This window comes from Sturnus vulgaris, chromosome W, assembly GCF_052056855.1.
Source record: "Sturnus vulgaris isolate bStuVul1 chromosome W, bStuVul1.hap1, whole genome shotgun sequence".
Classification (NCBI taxonomy): domain Eukaryota; kingdom Metazoa; phylum Chordata; class Aves; order Passeriformes; family Sturnidae; genus Sturnus; species Sturnus vulgaris.
Window position 1 is genome coordinate 168,813 of NC_142282.1, and position 22,451 is coordinate 191,263.

The 22,451-nt window shown below is 46.5% G+C and overlaps 1 protein-coding gene across 2 annotated transcripts; it reads left to right on the plus strand.

The window, feature by feature from the left end:
- Nucleotides 1–482: 482 nt before the first annotated feature.
- LOC148219993 (phospholipid-transporting ATPase IC-like) lies at nt 483–22,220 on the plus strand. 2 transcript variants are annotated; one of them, XM_088155584.1, is made up of 29 exons: nt 483–640; nt 2,877–2,978; nt 9,035–9,227; nt 11,299–11,396; nt 11,688–11,801; nt 12,317–12,415; nt 12,521–12,582; nt 12,926–12,998; nt 13,093–13,163; nt 13,507–13,589; nt 13,728–13,886; nt 14,052–14,140; nt 14,394–14,584; nt 14,667–14,875; nt 15,301–15,344; nt 15,515–15,671; nt 16,147–16,335; nt 16,568–16,680; nt 16,903–17,067; nt 17,163–17,274; nt 17,478–17,553; nt 17,660–17,792; nt 18,022–18,307; nt 18,916–19,139; nt 19,524–19,607; nt 19,882–20,127; nt 20,280–20,418; nt 20,497–20,627; nt 21,139–22,220. In XM_088155584.1, the coding sequence occupies exons 3-29, from the start codon at nt 9,047–9,049 to the stop codon at nt 21,367–21,369; spliced, it is 3,759 nt and encodes a 1,252-aa protein (XP_088011710.1). In that variant the 5' UTR covers nt 483–640; nt 2,877–2,978; nt 9,035–9,046; the 3' UTR covers nt 21,370–22,220. The 2 variants fall into 2 exon arrangements, with proteins under 2 accessions (XP_088011710.1, XP_088011711.1); XM_088155585.1 differs by having other exon boundaries at nt 493–635.
- The last annotated feature ends 231 nt before the right edge of the window (nt 22,221–22,451 follow it).

Here is a 22,451-nt window from a genome sequence, read left to right on the forward strand (position 1 = left end):
CTGAGGCCGAGCGGGAGGAGGCGGCGGTGGGAGCGGCCGCGCTGTGTCAGACCGGGGCCCCTCCCCTGCTCCCCGCCCGGAGAACCGGGGGAACCCGTCCGGCCGGTCTGGCGGCGGCTCCCAGGGAGCCGGGGCGGGCGCGGGGCCGGCGGGGCTCAGGAGGCGCTGAGCTGAGCGGGGACCCGCGGGCACAGGTGGGGCCGGGGCCGGGGGGCTCCTGTGGGCCAGGGGCTGCTGGAGAGGGGCCGCGGGGTTCGGGGCTGCAGGGCAGGGGGCGCGGTACCTCCATCACCCCCAGGACGTCCAGCGCCACTTCCGCAGGTGCCTCGCTCGGGGCGGGCCGGGACACAGCCCTGCCCCGACCCCCGGCCCGCCCCGCCGAACAGGAGGGGCCGGAGCTGACCCCGGGCGTACCTGGAACGCCTTCCCTTCTCTTCTCTTTCCTTCCCAGAACATCACCTGCTCGGAACGTTGTTTTGGAGGCTTTCAAGCCCGGCGGGGCAGCGCGGACGCGAACCCCGCGGGAATCAGCGTCCCCCTCGCTCGCCCCGCGGGATGTGCGGCCGCTGATCGTCGACCTTAGCACAGTCTCTCCAGTCTGGAAGTCTCAAGAAAGCGCAGGAGTTTGCTGGGAGGTGAGGTAAGGCACGGGCAGCCAGCGCAGCTCGGCTGTCTGCGGTCTCCCCGAGCCCCCCGGGCACTGACTCGAGCCCGTGGCCCTGGGCTGGTTGCCCTGCTCCTGGCTTTCCCCCCTATACCTATAAATGATGAAAACAGCCTTCAGGGCTGCGGTGTGATTACTCATTAGTCAGTGTTTATACAGCCATCAGAGCAGCAATAGGTTTCTGCATTAAGGAGTAGTAATTCTGAAACAGAAAATACTGGACAAGTTGCTTGTGAGGTCAGGACTTGCTTGGGAAAAAAATTAAAATAAATCGGTGTTTTGGTCCTTACCTCGTGCTTCGTGCCTATAGCTTAAATAGCATCCCTTCCTTGGAGTCGGGATGGAGCTGTGCTAAATGGAGCAGTTAATGGAGCATTTCACCGCTGGCTCGGGTGTCAGCAGGAGCGGATTGAAACCGAAGAGCCAAAAGCACCGGGAGCTGTGGCAGGGAGCGGTGCTGGTAATGAATAACAGTGAGGGGTGTTTGGTCTCTGTGGAGAGCCGGGGCCGCTGGGATTTTGGGGTGGCCTTGTGCAGTCCCCACCTGTGTGGCTGCTGCTGGAGTCCCTGGATTAACCCCCTGTAAGTGTCTCTGCTGGATCAGGCTTGCTCAGGTCCCTGTTTGGTTGTGGGTTTGATTAGTCTTTCTCCTCAAAGCCTGGTTTAGAAGTCGAGTAAGTATCCGGCCATTTTTGAAGTTTTCCTTGTCAGCTTCTCCATTGGTGGTGATCACCTTAGAGTCTGGTTGCTTTCGTGCCTGTCCCAGGCCTCTGTCTCTGTGTTAACTTGTAGCTATTGCAGAGATTATTTTCAGTAACTTCTAAACTGCTCTCACTTAATTCTGCCATATAAGATGGCGTGTGACTGTTCTGGACCTTTGCTTTGAAGCTTGGGATGGTGAATTCTAAAAGCCACTTGCACTGAAGCTATTTGAAAATGAGCTGCAATTTATTTCTCTGCTCTCTTGTTGTGTGGCTGTTGTTTGAGGGCTGAGAGCATGAAGCGCTGCCTGCTCTTAAATGTGGAAAGGGGATTGGTGGTGTTTCAGATCTGAGAGGTTTTGATGTTCTTCCTGGCCTTGGGCTTTGTCAGGCCTCTGTTAAATGAGATGCTTTGTGCAGCTGTAATTGAATGCAGGACGCTGGCCAGGAGCTTCTGAAACCCAAGCCTGGCTCTGTCAGTGACTTACCCAATGGCCTTGGGCAAGTCACTTAACCTCTCTGTTTCTGTGCTTGTCGTGGTGAAGGGCATGATTCTCACTCGAGACTGAATCTGTGAGTCCTGCTCGGTGCTGAGCTCTGTGACAGCTCTGCTTTCTGGCCAGCTTACAGGATCCTTCTGGAACGTGTGCTATGTTTTCCCCAGTGTTCTGATATCAACTGGAAATATGTTTTTCATTTGACAATTTGACAATTGATGGTGATAGGAAAGACGTGCACTTATGTCTTTACAAACAAGGTGAGAGTGTTAATGTCTTTGAAATGTCTCTACCAACCTCAAGCCACAAGTCTGTCCCAGAGCCCAGTTTGACTCCTGAACCTTAGGGTAATAGGACAAATGGCTTCATACAAAGCCCATTGCAGAAACCAGACAGCCTGAGCTTCTCAACTTCGAGGTGAAATGCCAGGTTCAAGGGGAGCTATGGGGTAGGAAGTTTGGAAAGGCTGCACCTCAGCTGGTGGGGAAAGGACGAGGACAACACGCACTCAGGAGTTCAGGATAAAACTCGGGAGAGTTCAGGAGAAACTCCACAGGGGTGTACCCCAGAGGACTCTCTCCCTTTATTTGAATGAAGTTGCAGGACTCCTCTGTCTCCTTGGTGGACACTGGCTTTTCATAGCATGATTTTTCCTCACAATGGGCAATTTCAGCAAGTTCATGGGTGCCCTTGGGTACAAAATGCTGTACAGTGATGCACAAGGAGATGTAGAACAACACATTAAAAGAAAAAAGGGGGTGAGAAGAAGCACTGTAGGGGAAAACAGGAGACAAATCAAGGAAAGAGCCATTTGCCAAAGTGACTCTATTCCTGAGAGGAGGGAGAGGAGCAGCATGGAAAAGTCTGGAGAACTAAGCAGAAATTTCTCTTTTTCTTAAGAAATTTTGCAAGGCAAATTAATATCACGATTTTTCTAAAGAATATTTTTTTGTTATTGCATGCACAAAAGGAGGAATCTGGCAATAAACCATTTTCTACATTGTTTCATTGCAGATGGAGCCTGATCTGAAGCTGAACGTGGGATTCTCTGTGAGTGGCTGGTGCCAACATCTGTGATGCAGTCTGGGCTTCAGTCACACACTCCATTGGGTAAAGGTCAGTTTAGGAAAATGGCTTCAGTGTCCATTGTAGATGTTGCCAGAAAAGATGGATTAATAGAATCTCCCATCTTGATAGCAGGAATTAACCTTTATTTAGTCCAGTTAAAAATACCTGCTAGTTTTGATGGTGACAATGATTGCCAGGAAAAATCGACAAAGTTCCAAAAATCTTCTACTCCAAGCAATGCAGTTTAAGCATGCACAAAAATAATTCTTTTTTCCTCTGTTAACCTCAGTATGGGCTGTTGTATAATGTGAACCTCGAGACCAAGGTAACACCCTGTAAAGGGCAGGTTGAAACCCCTTCAGAATGCACTGGAGACTGCAGCTTGAGCAAAGGTTACCAAGCCTCTTATCTTCTGCAAAGATAGTTTGCCTTGCCTTGGACTTTAAATGATGGAACTCTGCAGATCTGTTAATGAGAAATCCTAGGGCAGATAATGGGGAAAATGATGATTTTGTTTCTGCAATGGCCCATCTTCAACCATTTTTGTGTAACCTCAGGCAGCTGGCCTGTAAGCTGTGGGTCTCTTTCTTGGAGTGATTTTCAGTTAAATTCTTTGTGTCTAGTTAATCTCTTCATTGGGTCAAATCCTGTTGGCTCATCAGGATAAATTCATTATATTGGAATGTCCTTCATACTTATTGTCATACAAGTTTTAATAAGTAGCTACACTGGAGAGTATGCAATAGCCCCTGCTTTCTATTTTTATTTTTTTCCCCAAGATGGGACTTGAATGTTTGTCAGCAGCGCAGAATTGTTCCTCTCTCCTCTCTCTAGAGGTTTTCAGGGTCTTGGTGTCTCAGCTTGCTTGAATAGGTCTGCAGTGTGTTCAGGGGAGGAACTGTCACCTCCCTGCAGCCAGGTTTGGCACAAGCAGCTTGGTGGTGCCAGATGGTACAGTTTTACTGTGGTGTTTGCCTCCTGATGGTGCAGATAATCGGGGTTCTTGTGGCATTGGAGGAGGCACTGGGGTTGGTTCCTTGCAAAGGAAAGATCTGTGGGTGTTGCAAGGTTGGCTGTGCACAATAGCAATTAAAAAGTCTCTTGGAGCTGGAATTAGTCTTTAATCCTCAGAGTTTGTACAGCCTCCAGAGCAGTAGTAGGTGCCTGTGTTAAAGTACTACTGTGAATCAGATACACTTTGTATTTAAAAATGGTGTGTGTAAAATGAGGGGCTGTGTGGAGGCAGCAGTCGATGGATGGTGCAGCCAGGCTGACTCCTCTGGGACCTGTCACTAGCAGAACAGGATCCCCAGGGGTTTCTCACATACCAGGGAGAGCTGGAGTCCTTGATGGCTCTGTTGTGTGGAGATCTCGGGTGTGACACGTTGTGTCTCGGGTATGACATGTGCTGTCCTGGGTTGTGTGGGTGCATGGCTTCCCCCCGAGCATTTTATCTGCAGCCATACTGGAATCACTCTGATTTGAACCTTTTGGGGTGATTCTGAGTCACCTCGTGTTGGGCAGGTGTTGGCAGGCTCCAGTGGGAGCTGTTTCCAGGACCACAGTGCAGGGAAGCTGTGTAGGGCCAGGAGTTGGGTTTCAGTACCTTACACTCTCGAGCCTCAGCTGGCTCAAAGTACATAGCTGAACTCCTGAGCTCAGCTTTCTCCAAGGCATCCCAGGAGCTGGGCTCTCCCTTCTTAGGGTGCATGTGACAGCCAGTGTGTTTCAGAACAAATGGCTACAGGAAATCATCCCCTTCCAGATATAATTTTGGGGTGTAAAGTAGTCATTCAGGGAAGTAACTGGAGTATTGTGTGTGAAATAGGTATAAATTGATCAGCTTTAAGCATGTAATTTACATGGCAATCTACCTGGAGTTCAGTAGTGTCTGGAGTGAAGGTTATTTCCTTGGCCCATTTGTGCTGATTCATGCTATTTCAGCTGCTGTTTTCTTTTCCTCTCAAAATGTCATAAAGATTACCTGGAAGGTTTTAGTTGTTCAGCAGACCCTTCTATCTGCCTGCCCAAGCACTTGTTACCAGTAACAGTCCATATCTGCTCTGAGTAATCAGTGATATCTCATCTGGGTGGATGGATATCTCGTCTATTGGAAGCAAATGCAGTTTATGATTTGCCAATTTCCCTGTAGCAGCTCTGGTTCCAGGGAGATGAGTTGCTGAATACATTTTTAATGAAGGCTGACACTGTGTGAAAGCCTTTGGCTGGGATCCCTGAGGGGAGAGCAGAAACACAATATCCTGCTCTTGGAAGCCTTGGCTTGGCTTTGGAGGGGGTGGTAAAAATAACTGTGGGAGCATTAACTGGTACCAGTTGGGTTATTATCAGGCTGGAGGGTGGATCACGTCCCGAGAATGTTTCCTGGGCTGTCTTTGCAATTCCAATTTTCAGGTCTCACATGCTGTTAGAGCTGTCCCTTAATCCTGTGCCCATGGATGGAAGATCATTCTGAAACCTCTCAGGGTATAAGCTGGGATATGGATTTGAGCCCCTTGAATACAGGTGTCTCCTCTGGTGGAGCCATCCAAGTGCTCTATGGGCTCTGATTTCTCCTTTGGGTGCTGGGGTTGCAGCCCTGTGAGTGTCCTCTCCGTTGCTGTTCCCTGCCTGGCTGTCTTTGTCCGTGTTCCCATTTTGGCTCTGACTCCCCATTACTAGTGAGGTGAGCAACGTGGGACAGCTGAAGATGGCAGAATAATTGCTGCTGGCTCTTGGGGAAAATGTAATTGGAGTGATCATACATCTGCCAGCATATTCCTGTGGGAGCCTCGTCCCAGAGGTTGATGTCAGACACAGCTTTCTGCTGCAGTTTTGGGAGTTTGTATTCAGCCTTCTGTAAGCAGGTTTTGTTTTGCAATGCCAGATGCTCCAGTAACACCTCGTAAAGAGATAAATCTTACCTGTATGAGGATCAGGCTTTGCATTAAAGTACTTTTTAAATGCCAAGTTAAATCAGCAAAATATCTTGCTGTAGCTTTTTTGTCCTGTTTGGACTCCAGAGACCTGAAGCAGTTCAGAAGGGTCTCTCTGAGTTACTTTTTGTACTATTTGAGTTTGCTTTATGATTCTTGCTTAAAATAGTGTGTTCTGAAAGAGCAGTGCATGGCCAGGTTTGAGCAGCTGTTAAGCTGCCAGAACGTATGAGGTAGTGCAGAATGTGGTGCCAAGGACAGGAACACGCAGGGTGTGGGCTGTGCACAGGCTGTGGTGGCCAGCAGGTGTGGAATGGTGAGTCTTGTGCTTCACATTGTAGGTCTTTATACCCATAATAAACACAAAATAACAGCTTTAGTGGCCTTTTAATCCTTTTTCTATACATCTCCCTTGTTCTAGGTGGATTCTTTAACTTTCAGGGCACTTTGAGTGATGATCTGATTTGCAAGAAGTCACTGGAGGTTCATGCAGCACTGTATGTGCAGTGACTCTCCAGAGAAGAATTTAGAGTAAGACTGGGTTGTTGTTTACTGCCTTGAAACAAATGCAGTAAGTGGAATTTTTACAAGGTTTAATTTATTCTGAATTATCTGGTGCTTGCCCTGAGGCAGAACCAGACACAAAACCTGAGTGACTGAAGCACTGGAATTTGCCCTTTTAGTAAATAAACTGGATCAGGTGTACTTAAACCTATGTTTAATACTATTTTGATCTCTTTATGTCCCCATGTGTCCATACTACTGTTGGATCAGCAGGATTTTCCAAGCTAGAAGGCAGAACTGGGAGCTGGGCATTGCTCCCCAGCTGCCCAGGCAGTGTGAGCTGACACTTCCTTTAGGCTGAAAGGGTTAATGTAAGGTTTTCTGATCTGAAACTCATCTGAAACAGTGTGAAAGCCCCTGTTGTTAAGTCAGGAACTAGAAAATGAGGGCCATGCAGCCCAGAACCATCTTTTAAAAGTGTTCTCTGAGTATTTTATCAAGCAGTATTTAACAAGTATTGTTCCATCTCAGGCCCTCCAAGAACTGTTTCCACAGTCCTCAGAATAGTGACCACATGAAAAATCAGTACTGACCTCCTTTCTTCTTGCCATGTTTGTTTCCCTTTAGTTTCTGCTGGGTGTGCACTCTCTTACCTACTGCCTCAGGATTAGTTGGCATCTCTGCTGCTCCATGCTGTCGGTTCCTGGTTCCTCCCATCTCCCCTTTCACATCCTCTGAACTTCTGACACGGCTCTGCCCTCCCAGGCAGCCCTTTTATTCCGGACTAGGTGTCAAGAAACTTAACTCTAAACCAATTTGTCAGCCTGTCACGGGAGGACTCCTTTGCCCTGGGTCCCACAGCAGCTCTAGTCTCTCTCCCAACTGCGGGAGCTTTTCCGCAGGCTCCCGGCCAGCCCCGGGCACAATTTCACTGCCTCCTGCAGCATGCTAATGGTGTGCCCGCAGCACAGAGAACTTCTGCTGCCTGCAGGGCAACACTTAATGAGATCTCCTCTCTTAACGAGGTTTCCCAGTCGGCAGTTTAGTTCTCTGAGGAGGGAAAGTGACTACAGTTAATTTAACTTACCCCACATCACTTCACTGGCATTCATTCCCAGTGCATTCCCAGTGAGTATCACAGGCATTGCAGGAATTGCCATGTAGCCACACATCTCTAATGGAAAACAAAAGCAGCTTGGTTTTGATATCTCATCTAACCCTTTGCACGACTAATTCGTTCATTAATCATTAAGCGGTTAATCAGTAAAGTTGAATAGACTAACAGCTGAATCTCTGTGTGCCAAGGATATGAGCTTGTTTCAGTTGTTGTAGAGTGAGAGCCAGTCAAAGATCTGCTGGCATTTTGTGTTCTAGGGACTGTGTGTGGGAGGAACTTGTTCTCCCCAGCAGTCCCCACAAGAGGTGTTAGCAGGACAGAAAGAACTAAAGCACTGAAAAGAGGAGAAATAAAACAAAAATGTCACAGTGAGGTATTCAGGAGCCTGAGTTAGAGCTTGAGGTGTATTCTCTAACTCCAAGGTTATTTAGGAAAACATGATCTGTCACAGAAGTCTCAGGTTCTACACCTGTGTTAGTGACCAGCTCTCATACTCCTGGGTAATTCCATCAGGGAGAAGTTTCCAACAGCTTGGGTGGGTCTTGGGAGAAGTCATGTGGATTCCTGTACAGCCAGCCGGGTGGATTTGTTGTATTTTGTGGGTGTCAGTCTGTGCTGGGCAGGCCCTGCAGTGCTGTGGCTCTGGAGCATGGCCTGCCTTGGGCTCCCTGCCAGCAGCCTGCCACTGGAGTAGCACAGTCAGTGCTCATGGAATATTTATCTCACTCTTATAGGAGATATTAGGGAGGGGACACGATTAAGCTTTGCAAAACCAGAAGCTGAGAGGGATGTCAGCAGGTTTGGTGCCAGCCCTGCTGGTTGCTGAGTTTGTTAGGAAAGGCAATGCCATGGTGGTGAAGCAGGTCAAGGGGCACGCTGGGAAGCTGATGTGTAGTTCAGGATTAGGATCACACCCAGTGATGGCTGGAGATGTCCAGAGTGGAGGCCCAGCCGAAGGGAACATGGGCATGGCCACAGCTCAGCTGGAGACCATCCCTCCTCTGATGCAGCTCTGAGCCAAAATGCATCCCATGGTGTCCAGGGGTGTTTGGACACCAAGATGTGGGATTTTGCAGTGACAAACACTGATGTTCAGCCCATGGGAAGAGAGAGGAAGCACCCTGGTTTGGGTGAGGCTGGGCAGGCCGGGATGGAGGTTCAGCTGTGTGACCCAAACCCTCGATGTCTGACCTGGAGCTCGGTGCCCAGCTCTGTGTCCCACTGCAGCCAAGCAGGGCTCCAGCTCCTGTGGCTCCTCAGGGCATGATGTAATGGCCACTGGGAGATGTGTTCGTGCTCTCCCCAGTTCCTACGTCCTGTGTTGGGAGCACACGGTGTTGCTGGGGCTGCAGTATAGCAGAACAGTAAGGAAGGGCTGGCTGGCACAAGAACTGCCCCCTGACTCTGGGCAGTGCTGGAAAACCAAGCCCATGCCCTGTGCTGGTTTCAGATGTGGGGTTTGGTGGCCAGCACCAGCAGAGTAAAATTAGATGTGGTTTCCAGCACTTGCTATGCGAGCTCTTTTCCTAACTTGTCCAAAATGCTGGCAGGGTGCTAGCAGCATGATCTCAGAAAGGGATTCAGAGACCACCTTCGAGGAGGATTCCCAGCCCAACGATGAGGTGGTGCCGTACAGTGACGATGAAACAGAGGACGAGTTGGACAGTCGGCAGCCTGGGGCTGAACTGGGACCAAACCAAACCAGCAGGGACACTGAGGAGAGCCGAGATCCTGGGAAAAAAGGTAACAACATCACGAACTTCATTTGGGGAGAATACGATGCTGGATGCAGAGGCTGAGCCTCAGGGACCGATTGGATTCTGTGTTTATTTCTCAGGTAAGGTTTGGAATGGCTTATCTGACTCTGGAGGAGTAATTGATAGCAGTTCAGTTTAACAAATGTCAGGATGAAACTCAGCTTCATTCCAACCTGCAGCCCAGTTCTGTGCTACTGCTCCTTGCGTAAAGTTAATGAGCTGCATGGTGACCTCCTCCTAATTAAGGCAGGACCTGGATGTACATGTGCTCTGGGAACTGTTCAGACAGACCTTCTTGTACTTGTTTTCCCAGTCCTCTGGAAGTGGGCTCCAGCATAATAAACACTTCACTGTGTTCAGTCAGTGTGAGCAGATTTCCACTTCACTGCTCATTTTGTAGCCTCATGAGTTCCTGAAAGGTAAAAGGTGAGTAGGAGGAGTTCAAAGGAGCCAGCAGGTACAGCATGTGGCTGCTGCCTGTGTAGGAACAGCAGTGGGAGGAGCCTTTCTGGTGTTCCTGTTCTGAACCTCTGCCCAAGAAACACCTGTAGCTCCCCTAAATTCCCTTTTCTCATGCTGCAACATGAGTATTTTCAATGTAACCAGAGACTGGGTAATTTATACAGATTTTTTCCTGTTTGTGTGGGAACAGTTGATGAGCTCTCATTTCATAACCACCTGTTATGTGTTTTTATTTTACAAACACCTGTCACATGTTTAGTTTAAGACTTTTTTTTATTATGACATCCTTTAAAGTTGATGAATTACCAAAGCAGCTTGCTAAATATTAGGTGTTAGTACCACAGTTTAAAGTAATTTTGAGGAGCTTCCTTCCTGCAGGTTTTACCTCAGACCTAATTTGCCAGTTTTCCATCAGTTTTCTCAACACTGCAATGTTTTTGGAATATGTTAAAGAAATTCTTATGTAGACTTTGTGATTTTCTTTATGCCCTGTCATTTGGCAAAATTTAGTAACTTCCTCAATTCATGCATATAATCTGTTAATTCAAAACATGGTTCTTCGAGATAAATATTTCTCTATTATCTTCTGGGCTTGTAGCCAAGATGCTAGAAATGAAAGTTGTGTAGTCGCAGGAAAAGTCCAGATATGTCGGTCTGGAATTTGCTCTATGGTGGGTGGAAAAAAAAAAAAGTCTTTACACTTGGATTTGGGTTTTGAAGTGTTAGTCACAGCCCTGCAGGCCCCACGCCCCTGCCGCCGGGAGTTTCACCCCATCCACGGGTGAAGATCTATGAAACCAGGAAGAGCTCCCATTAGGGACAATCACTGTGGGCTGAGGACAGGGGGAGATGCTTGGCGGGTGAGTCAGGAAAGCTGCATTTCAAAATGCTGCCTGCGTCATCCTTCCCGGGCAGGCAGAGCTGCGGGGAGCTGGCTTCGAAACCGGGGATGAATGAATTCCTGGGATGTGGGCAGGGCTGAGTGCGTGGCTGGGCTGCAGGCAATGGGAGAGGAAGGACCTGGCAGGGAAAGCGGTGGCCCGTGAAAGAGCGGGCACAGAAAATTACCTGATGGATGCAATTCCTGCTCCTCAGTTTTCTCACAATCGAACAAAACTAGTGGCTGAAGAAATAAAATTAGGACTTCAGATTTGTACTTTTTTATGGGTATGAATGGAAACCGTGGCACAGTGTGGTTAAATCAAATAATTGCCTTCAAAAGGTGAACTGACCTCTTCATTTCCAGCAAGATACCCGGGTTGGAGTGCTTAGCATTTCACGGGCATCAGAGAAGCAAACCAAAAGCGGGAAGGGAATTTGACATGAATAAATGTTACTCTGCAGGTTTTCCACAGAAATTTCAAATGTTAAGCAAGGCTTCTTCCTACCTCTGAATGCACTTGAGTTGCTAATAAAGCCAAACAGCCTGGAAATGTCTTGGAAAGGTTTTTTTAAAGGATATGTACTATAAAGAAGGTGCCAGTCTTGCTTCAGTCGAAAGTAACTTTAAAGTATGGATTTGAGAGAAAACTTGAAAGTGGCAGATTTGTCCCCTCATGTTTATAGCACTTTTCGACCCCTTTTGTCTCTTCCAGACTGCAGCTGGCAAGTTAAAGCAAACGATCAGCGCTTCTATGACCAGCCAAGCTTCAAGAGAACAATCTTCCTGTGCTTCAAGAAAAGCAAATATGCGGTAAGTTATCTTATGCCAATGAGGTGCTAATTGTCGGGTGAATGATTCCTTAATCCGATAAGATGTATGGAATGGCTGGTGAGTGGTATAAAAGCCACCGTTCGTAATTCCACAGTGTTTCCAGCAGAGCAGGGGAAGAATAACTGGGTTGGGGTTTTGGAATGGAAAATCAGGGTATCAAGAGACTGTTGAAAGTAAGATGGAGAATTAGGAGCTTAAAAATATGAACTGTACATTTGTGTTAGAAGTAGAAACTATGTTTTGTGATTGATGTTTGGGTTTCTCCCACAGGGAAATGCAATTAAGACATACAAGTACAACCCCATCACTTTTTTGCCTCTGAATCTGTTTGAACAATTCAAGAGAGCAGCCAACTTCTATTTCCTTGTTCTTCTCATATTGCAGGTAAGCAAGACGGAGAATACTCACTGTGAAGGGAATTTGAGCTCTGTAATATTTATGACACAATTCAGTGCTGTCCTGCCAGGGAATTGAGGGGCACTATCTGAACTGCTGTAGAGACCAAAGGCATCATAACAGAAACCTGCAACAAATCTGGATGAGCTATGGCAGAGTTCTGGGATGAGCTAGTTGCACAGAATTAGAATGAACTCGTTGCAGAGCTCATGAAGTTCATGAGGGGAAGATGTTTCTTGAGTTGATCTCAAATCAGAAGCATGAACAGACGATATGAGTCAGTGCAATTGTTAAAGGGACTGACTCCTAAGTAGTATAACAAGGGACTGACTCCTAAGTAGTATAATGGCCAAACTCTTCCCATAGACTTTTGTTCATTTTTACAACCTGACTTAAAATTCTCTCTGATGTGTTCTTTTTTCTCTAGTCAGGCCACTATGAAATATCTCTGATTTAAATGTTTGATGATCCTGTACTGCACTGATTTTATTGGTCTTTTGTAGTCGATTCCTCAAATAACTACCCTGTCATGGTACACAACGTTGGTGCCCTTGCTCTTGGTGCTGGGAATAACTGCAGTCAAAGACCTGGTGGAGGACATTGTAAGAAGCATGTTCTGTTAATATGAAAAGCAAAACTCACCCAGTGTGGCCCGTTTCTCCTGTTGTGCCACAGAGCAGGGAGTACATTCTTTGTTCTGGTTTCAGGCTCGTTACAGGATGGACAATGAGGTCAATAACAGGACATGTGACGTCATCAAGGATGGAAGGTTTGTGTGTTCCCCTCTGAGCTCTGTGAGTGATCATCATTGCCCCGCTTTGCCACACATCTGAAGCTATAGATAGTAGGAAAGGTTCAGTTCTATTCTCTACTGCCTGTCTGAAAACCTAATTGAAGGTGGAAGAGAATTGCTTAAAGGAGTAATTCAACGTTAATTCTCTGGGACTAAATCTGTGCTAAGCTTTTTGCAGTAAATTGCAGTTTCTGAAAGGCAAACCCACACCACACCAAGAGGTATTTTTGTTCTAAGGAAAGTTCAGTATTATAAGATTTATAGAGTGCATCATATTCTAGATTAAAGAGTAATCATTATTAAACTATCTTGATATTAGGTTCAAAGCCACTAAATGGAAAGATATTAAAGTTGGTGATATCATTCGTCTGAAGAAAAATACTTTTGTTCCTGTAAGTGCTTCAGATACATTTGTTTTATGTTTCTAGAGAGCTCTGTAGGAGCTTTGACCTGGCTTTATTTGATGTCTATTTATTTGTTTTATAGGCTGACATTTTGCTGCTGTCCAGCTCAGAACCAAACAGTCTGTGCTATGTGGAGACAGCTGAACTGGATGGGTAAGGTTCTACTTAAGGATGTAATGGAGCTAATTTGGGCTGAGTAGGAAAAGAGCAAGGATTGTGTGTGTAAGTCTGCTTGTTAAGCCGCACCTGGAGAACTGTATCCAGCTGCTGATTCACACAATTCAAGAATCATTAAAAATTGTCCATTGGAGTGCTACAGACACATCAAAAGTGTTGGAGAATGTGACGTAGGAAGAAAGGGGGAAGGACATGGATTTATTTTTTACTTTACTATAGGTTGCCCAGAGAAGTAGTGGTACTTTAATTTAACTGTGTTTAAACTTCTCTCCTGCATCCACGATTTTAATAAAATCACCTTTTTATCCTTTCTTCTTAGTGAGACTAACTTAAAATTCAAAATGGCCCTAGAGGTGACACACAGACACCTTCAGGAAGAAAGTGCCCTGGCAGACTTTGATGGTTGGTACAGTTCTACACCTAACACTATTAGAACATAGCTCAAGTAGCTTGTAAGTCAATAAAAGTAAAGTAAAGCTACAAATCAATGCATTTAGATTTAACTTGTACATTAAACACATTCTCCTCCATATTTTCTAGGTCTGGTTGAATGTGAAGAACCCAATAACCGACTGGATAAGTTTACAGGAACATTATCCTGGAGAAACTCCAGTTATTCCCTGGATGCTGATAAGATTTTGTTGCGTGGCTGTAAGATGAGGAATACAGACTTCTGCCATGGAATGGTCATATTTGCAGGTGTGTGATATTTCCCCACTAAAAGCACACCTGTAGAGTGGAAAAGAACCGTCATCCTATAGACACCAACTGCATTTCATGTCCCAGTTTGGTAAAACTTTAATGCTAACATGTGTTTGCATATCCTATCTTTTCCTTTTTTAATTTTTCACTCTTCATTTTTAGGTGCTGACACCAAAATAATGAAAAATAGTGGAAAAACAAGATTTAAAAGGACAAAAATTGACTCCCTTATGAACTACATGGTTTATACGGTACGCTCTTTTGTTTAAAATTCAGATTTAAGTGAATAGTGAATGCAAAGTTAGGCAGCTTCTTCCTGTGTAACAAATATGTTTTGACTTTTTTCTGGCCTGCTGAGCTGGAGTAGGAGGAAATCTGAAAGGTGTCTTTGTGGGAAATGTTTGCTGCATTTCTCCTCACAAATACCTGTCATATTCTGTTTGGAACACGAGAATTAAGTGGAGCAAATGTTTCTGAAGTGTGAGGCGTCTCTGTGCCCTGTAGATCATCGTGGTCCTTATCCTGCTGTCGGCTGGGCTGGCCATCGGACACACCTACTGGGAGCAGCAGATTGGCAACTCCTCCTGGTACCTCTACGATGCGCAGGACTTGAGCCCCTCCTACCGGGGCTTCCTCAACTTCTGGGGATACATCATTGTCCTCAACACCATGGTGCCCATTTCCCTCTATGTGAGGTAGGCAGTAGCTGAGGAACTGTCACTGTGTGGAAATGGGAGCTGCAGCTGGGACTGAGAACATTCCTTCTCTTTCATTTAGCGTGGAAGTGATTCGCTTTGGCCAAAGCTATTTCATCAACTGGGACCTGCAGATGTACTACCCTGAGAAGGACACGGCTGCCAAGGCCAGGACCACCACGCTCAACGAGCAGCTGGGGCAAATCCAGTACATCTTCTCTGACAAGACTGGAACCCTCACACAGAACATCATGACTTTTAAAAAGTGTTGCATAAATGGGCAAAGATACGGTAAGTTGTGCAAAGCCTGTGCAAAAGAAGAGGAGGAATTTTAATGCTCTTTGGAGATCATAGACACACAAGTTCTGACTGAACTTCCACAATTTACACCTGGCATTGGGTAAAGCATAGGATTGAATTGTTGGGGTTTTCCCACTTACAAAGTGGAAATTAAGGAACTTTAGTGGGAACTTCTCAGCTTTCAGAAAAACTGAAAATTGGTAATTTGCACAATTTTTTGTACAAATTTACTTTCATTAGAAATGCTTTGGGGACAAAGTCAAGAAGCAGACAAGGAAATTATAGTAAGAGCAGCAGTTTGTCCTTTTTCTTTGCTTTCAGTCCTAGGGCAATACATGTTCTAGCTATGTTTTACTTTGTGGTGGCTGTGAAAGCTCTGTTGTGCCTGGTCCCCCTGACTGTGGGTGCTTTTGCAGGAGACTGCCGGGATGCAGTGGGGCAGCTGCAGAGCCACCCAGAGGTAGGTCCATGTGAGCACCCAGAGGTGGTGGGTCCATGTGAGCACCCAGAGGTGTGTTCATGCAGCCACCGCTGTACCTGCTCCCTCGGCAGAGCACCGAGAGATGTGGGTGGGCACAAAGCAATGGCATCTCTGGTAACTCAGACTCTCTTCCCCTCTTTTCTATGCAGCAAGTTGATTTCAGCTGGAATGCGTATGCAGATGGAAAGTTCTTATTCTATGATCACTATCTGATAGAGCAAATAAAGTCTGGAAAAGAGCCAGAAATGCAGAAGTTCTTTTTTCTGCTTGCTATTTGTCACACAGTCATGGCTGACACTTCTGATGGTGAGTATGGCTTTTTGGTTGGTTTGGTTTCCTTGTGTAGCAGAAAACAATAATTCAAATCCAGATCCACAAGGGAGAGATCTGCAACTAATGCTGACAGCATAAGGGAGGAGTGTTAGGCTGCCCTTTTGAATTAAACAAAACTAAATGTAGAGGTGATCAGCTATTGAATTACTGAATTCACGGGTTGGAAGATTCGATTAAAACATGGAATATTAGTATTGCTTTACTCCCGTATTTGTGAAATCTCCATAAAACCAACAGTGTCCTGGTCCTTTCTTGTTCCTAATGTTTTTGGGGTTGTTTCCACTCACTGTATTGGTGCCTCTGGCCAAGGATTTGTCTTTTGGAGCTTCTTTTGAAAATGTTTATATGCTTGGATTGAGAAAGTAGGATATTGAGGTTTTGCTCTGCTGGCAGTGCTGCAGCAGTGTCCAGCCGTATCCTCAGCTGTATCCTGGCTCCAATCCTCCAGGTCAGCTCTATTACCAGGCAGCTTCCCCGGACGAGGGGGCTCTGGTGACGGCGGCGCGGAACTTCGGGTACGTTTTCCTGTCCCGAACACAGAACACCATCACCATAAGTGAGATGGGGGTGGAGAGGACCTACGATGTCCTGGCCATCCTGGATTTCAACAGTGACAGGAAGCGGATGTCTGTCATTGGTAAGCTGATTGACACCTGTGTGGAGAAAGTCACTTGTATTTCAGGGGTGAAGAGGGATGTGCAAAGGAAGCTGGGGTCAAGAATTGACAGCTGTGTGACAGTTCTGGGTGTGTTTGAGTCCACTGAAAAAGAAACGCCATCCTGTACTTTGGTACTTGGCAGTAGGCTGAAAATCCAATCGGAAATTATTCCTTTATATAAGGGTGCCATCTCTGCTGTTTCCCTCCACAGTAAGAGAGTCCAGTGGCAATATCAGGCTGTATTGCAAAGGAGCTGATACGGTGATTTACCAGCGGCTGCACCCCAGGAATCTAAAGAGAGAAGCCACAGAAGAGGCACTCGATGTATGTTTGTATTTTGTATGCTCTTTTCAAAACAAAAATTGTTTGTTTCTGACAATAGTGTTATAATTTCCTTTTCCTAAGCTACTAAGACAAATGGAAACCTGCAATTGGTTCTGAAAGTTGGACTTGTTCTGTCAAACTTGTCAAATGCTCGTGTTCTTACCCTCAAGTTTGGATTGCAAATGAAGAGTTTTCTTCTGTGTGGTTTTAATTCTTTATCAGGTCTTTGCAAAGGAAACTCTCAGGACACTCTGCCTGGGCTATAGAGACATAAGCCAGGATGAATTTGAAGTCTGGAATAAGAAGTTTGTGGAGGCCAGTTTGGCCACAAGTCACCGGAATGAAGCTCTGGACAAAGTGTATGAGGAAATAGAAAAAAACTTGATTGTAAGGAGCTGTACATTTTTAGTGTATTTCAATTCTTATATTAAAAGAAACATGTTTCAATGCTACTAACCACCTGTATTTCAAACCCCTTCCAGCTGCTTGGTGCAACAGCTATTGAAGACAAACTACAGGATGGAGTTCCAGAAACTATCTCCAGACTCTCCAAAGCAGACATTAAAATCTGGGTGCTTACTGGTGACAAAAAGGGTAGGGCTGCTTACAGCCAAACAACTAAAAACAGGAGGATTTTTTCCTGTTCATCTACACTGTGGCATTGAAAGGGAATTCTCATACTGAAACATAAATCAGAAATTACATAGGAGCGCTTGAGGTGCATCTGGCTGCTTCTAACCATTACTTGTGACAGAACTTTCAGTAAGTACTTTCCTCTCTTAATTTTTTTTTGGTAGAAACTGCTGAAAATATTGGATTTTCTTGTGAACTCTTAACAGAGGAAACGGCCATCTGTTATGGAGAAGATACCAGGCAAGTGAAAACACAGAGCAGTTTGTTTTCAGGATTTTCAGTCTGAGACTGACCTAGCTTAAAGCTTTTGCTTGACTTTTCTGTAAGTGTTTCTCCGTCTTTCCAGTACTCTACTTCAAACCAGGCTGGAAAACCAGAGGAACAGGGCTGGATCCAGTCCACATTCTTCTCTCAGAATGAACGAGCCCTTCTTCCAGGACAGCAGAGATCGGGCTCTAATCATCACTGGCTCCTGGCTGGTATGTACAAAGGCAGTTCTCCCGAGTATTTGGGATTTTGGGACACCACCGGGCTACAGTGTCTCTCCTTGAGGACTCTGTTCCTTTGTCTGCACAACCAGTTCATTAAAATGCCAGAAATGGATGCTGGGAGCATAATGACCTCAGGTGTGTTGTTAAGCAGTGCCTGGAGTAGGACTGGAAATGGTGCAGAAGGGAACATAGTAAGTGTTTTGTTTTTTTTTCACAGAATGAAATCCTGCTGGAGAAGAAAAAGAAGAAAAAGAAACTTAAACTGAAACTCCCCAGAACGGCAGAAGAGAAGAAAAAGCAAACAGAGAAAAGGAGAAGGGCAGAGGCCTACAAGGAGCAGCAGCAGAAGAACTTTGTTGATCTGGCCTGCGAGTGCAGGGCTGTGATCTGCTGCCGTGTGACACCCAAGCAGAAGGCCATGGTGGTGGAGCTGGTGAAGAAGTACAAGAAGGCCATCACCCTGGCCATTGGGGACGGGGCCAATGACGTGAACATGATCAAAAGTAAGGCAGCTGTCAAGCTCTCTGGCTAGGACAGATCTCCTCTGGCCTGCTCCTGCAGTCTCTCCACTGTCCCTCTCTGTCAGAAGACTCTTCCATCTGCTTTGCTGCCGTGGGGCTTTTTGCTTCTGTGCCAGTTTCCCTTTCTGAGGAAGCACTTTAGGAAATGGTTAGTGTTTTTTCCTGATCTATTTTATTTTTTTCTGTAGACATTCCCTGAGCAGGGACTCAAATCCCATCTGTTCTCATGCTGTGTGTTACAGAAGTGTAACATAGAGACCAAAGCAGTAGCTTGGCTGCCCCTTGCCTGGTGGCATTAGCCATCCCAGATTGTACCTGCTACTCTCAACAGCTTCCCAAGAGATCCCAGTGAGAAAAAACATCTAGGATAGGTTTTATGTCCCAAGGGTGTTTGTAAACTGCCTGGCCAGTTTGTTCAGGACTTTACTTGCTCTGTCTCATCGCTTGGTTCTCCTTTGGACAAATTTCCCAGGTGCATTCTGACAGAACAAGCACTGAGAGAGAATCCAGGTGACAGTAGAAATGTGGCCCCAGTCATGTTGCTGTCCCTTTGTCCAACGCAGTGTTTGGTGTTTGTCTCCTTCACCCAGCTGCCCACATTGGAGTTGGGATCAGTGGCCAGGAGGGCATGCAGGCTGTCATGTCGAGTGACTACTCCTTCGGGCAGTTCCGCTACCTCCAGCGGCTGCTGCTGGTCCACGGGCGCTGGTCCTACATCAGGATGTGCAAGTTTCTGAGATACTTCTTCTACAAAAACTTCGCTTTCACACTGGTCCACATCTGGTACTCGTTCTTCAATGGCTTCTCTGCCCAGGTAGGAGGGTGTGCTCATGTGGGATAACAACAAGCAGATGCTGCTTTCACTGTGGAACAGCGAAGGAACCTGGGAAGTGTCAGGAATGTGAAGTTGTCACCAGTGATTTCTGCAGGAAGATGTGATGAATACTGAGTGAGTTAGTTACAGGCAGTTAGGTATGGTTCCAGAGGACTAAAGTCAGGATCACTGTTGTACAGGAGTGGGACAGCTTAACACAGGCTAAAGAGCTTCAGCAGAGCCTTGAGCCAAGGTGCTGCTGCCTTTGGGTGAACACTGAGACAGGGAAGCTGTAGTAGAGCACATGTGAGTTTTCTCAGGAACTGGAGGGGAAGGATGTAATAAAATGAAATCTCTAAGTCCTGCAATTCCTCCTCTTTGTAGACAGCCTACGAGGACTGGTTCATCACGCTGTACAATGTGCTGTATTCCAGTCTCCCGGTCCTGCTTGTCAGCTTGTTCGACCAGGTATCCCCATGTTGTTACAACAGATGAATCCAAAGGTGTCTACCACCAGGTCTTTAAGTTACACTGAATGTCCATGAAACAAGAGGGGTTTGGTTTTGTGGCTTTTAAGAAAGTGTTCCTTTTACACCAGTCTGCAAATCCCTGCTGTTGGAAAGAGAAAGGGATCTGCCATTCACTTTGGGACACTATATAGTTGGGTGTCTATCTCACTCTTCAAAGCTTAGGCTGAGAACAACAATTCACAACTCTCTTTTTCTTTTTCCTCTTTATTAAGGATGTGAGCGACAAACTGAGCCTTCGGTTCCCCAGACTTTATGTTTTGGGTCAGAGAGATTTACTTTTCAACTACAAGAAGTTCTTTTTAAGTTTGCTCCATGGAGCTCTAACTTCACTGATCATCTTCTTCATCCCATATGGAGCCTACCTGAAATCTATGGGACAAGATGGGGAAGCCCCTGCAGATTATCAGTCCTTTGCTGTCACAGCAGCATCCTCTCTGATATTTGTTGTCAATTTTCAGGCAAGTAAGCTTGGTTTCCTGAGCTCTGGTGCTCTGAGAGCACTTTCTGCTCACTGTTGTAAATTTCTCTACTAAAAAGGTAACAAGATGCAGAAAGTAGTTGACATTATCTGGAATTAATAAACTCATTGGGTACTTTTGTTTGCTTTTAGATTGGCCTGGATACATCTTACTGGACTTTTGTTAACGCTTTTTCAGTATTTGGGAGTATTGCACTTTACTTTGGGATCACATTTGACTTTCACAGTGCTGGAATCCATGTTCTCTTCCCTTCTGTCTTTCAGTTCACAGGTCAGTCCTGGTCGTTTGTGGTTCTCAGTCCTGTCTCATGTAGCTTTGTCATAAATTAACTGCTCTTTTTATTCCCAGGAACTGCTCCGAACGCTCTGCGACAGCCATACCTTTGGCTTACCATGATTTTAACCATTGCTATTTGCTTACTGCCTGTAGTGGCACAGCGCTTCTTATTCATGACAATCTGGCCTTCGGAGAGCGATAAAGTGAGTGAAATCTGTGTTATTTGCGTGAATAAGGCAGGTGTTTGTTTACAGCGGCTGGTGCCAGTGCTAAGGTGTGGGCTAGTGGAAGGTGTCCCTGCCCATGGCAGGGGGTGGGACGAGATGGGCTTTAAGGTCCCTTCCAACCCAAACTATTCTGGGATTTTATAATGTTAGAGACAAGTGATGGTGCCCTTGGGAGAATGACACAAGCCTGGCTTGGGTGCTGTGGGCAGAGGAGTGGCCACAGGACTGGCCAGAGGTAGTGGCTCAGTGGGGGCTGTTTCCTCCTGTGCCTAGCTGATGTCTGGTGATGCCACCGAGACCCCACGAGGCTGCTGAGGGCCCCAGTTTGGGTTTAACTTAGCCTTGACTAGAGTGCCAGGGTTACATGTTAAGAGTGTAGGCGATAGGTTTGGCTGCTTCTGCTCTGCCTTGAACTAGCACATAGTTATGAAAACACTTCAAGCTGTGTTGATGTTGTCCCAATGCACGACCCGCTGTGTGTTTGCAGATCCAGAGGAACCGTCGGAAGTACCTGCAGGAGGAGCAGCACTGGAAACGGAGGCAGAGCGCGTTCCGCCGCGGTGTCTCCGCCCGCCGCTCCGCCTACGCCTTCTCGCATCAGCGCGGCTACGCCGACCTCATCTCCTCGGGCCGCAGCATCCGCAAGCGCCGCGCCCCGCTGGACGCCGTGCTGGCCGCAAGTGGCAGGGGCTCCGGGCACACGGGGGAGACCGGCTGATGGACTGACTGCCTGTGGGGAGGAGCTGGAGCACAGCGACTGCACAGAACTGTTCCAAACAAACTCAGCGTATTTTTTAACCGCCCGGCATAAGGATGTTAAGATTTTTATGTCTTATCACAGAAGTTTCTGGGTTTGTTCCTGGGAGCACAGAAAGACCAAGAGTTCTCCGTAGAGCTACTGATCCTTGTGTGACCACTCTGTATGACAGTGAAGGATCCATGTGCTGGGAATGGAAACCCAGCAGTGTCAGTTTTTAGTGATGCCTGGAATTGCAGACTTTTCAGTTCTTAATACTATGTTGGTATAAAACTGTATCTACATTTCATATTTGTCATTGAAAGCGATTTCGCTTGTGTGCTCCATTTCATTAATTCAGACACGATGGCACATGGGGTGCCCAGACCTGGAGCGAGCCCTGGCTGCTCCCATTGGAGCTGTCACGGCTGAGCTGGGGTGTCTTTGGTGATAAACTCCAGCCAGTGTCAGATTGGATTAGGGATCAGGATAGATCTCAGCTCTGGAAGCCGCCCCTGGAGCTGGCACAAGCTATTCATTTCAGTTTTGGACACAGTGATGGACAACTAGAAATCAGTTACTTTCATTGGAATGTATTTCACTTGCTGGTGCCTCAGTTCTTACAGTGTAAAAAGTATTTTTTTGAGTCTCTTTACATTTGCACATTCTTTACTCAAGTTGAGGTGTTTGAATGTCTCACATTTATCTACTTCCCCCTCCTGAACTAAAGCTAATTATTGAAATGGTTTTATAGTAAAAATTATGACCTACAGCTCTCATTCAATGGAATGTACATTTCAAAACTGTAAAGCAAATAAATATCCAAAAGTCTATTTCCTTGCAATGAGTCCGGGGGTTAGACTCGCCCGCGGACCGGCCCGACTATCCCGTGCCGTGTGCGGGAAAGAAGGGAAGGGAGGGGAAGGGAAGGGAAGGGAAGGGAAGGGAAGGGAAGGGAAGGGAAGGGAAGGGAAGGGAAGGGAAGGGAAGGGAAGGGAAGGGAAGGGAAGGGAAGGGAAGGGAAGGGAAGGGAAGGGAAGGGAAGGGAAGGGAAGGGAAGGGAA

Coding starts and splice junctions, on each gene's coding strand:
- LOC148219993 (XM_088155584.1), top strand. CDS start 9,047: ATGATCTCAGAAAGGGATTCAGAGACCACCTTCGAGGAGGATTCCCAG. Junction 12,416..12,520: donor AAGACCTGGTGGAGGACATT/GTAAGAAGCATG, acceptor TTCTGGTTTCAG/GCTCGTTACAGGATGGACAA. Junction 17,554..17,659: donor TGTTATGGAGAAGATACCAG/GCAAGTGAAAAC, acceptor CCGTCTTTCCAG/TACTCTACTTCAAACCAGGC.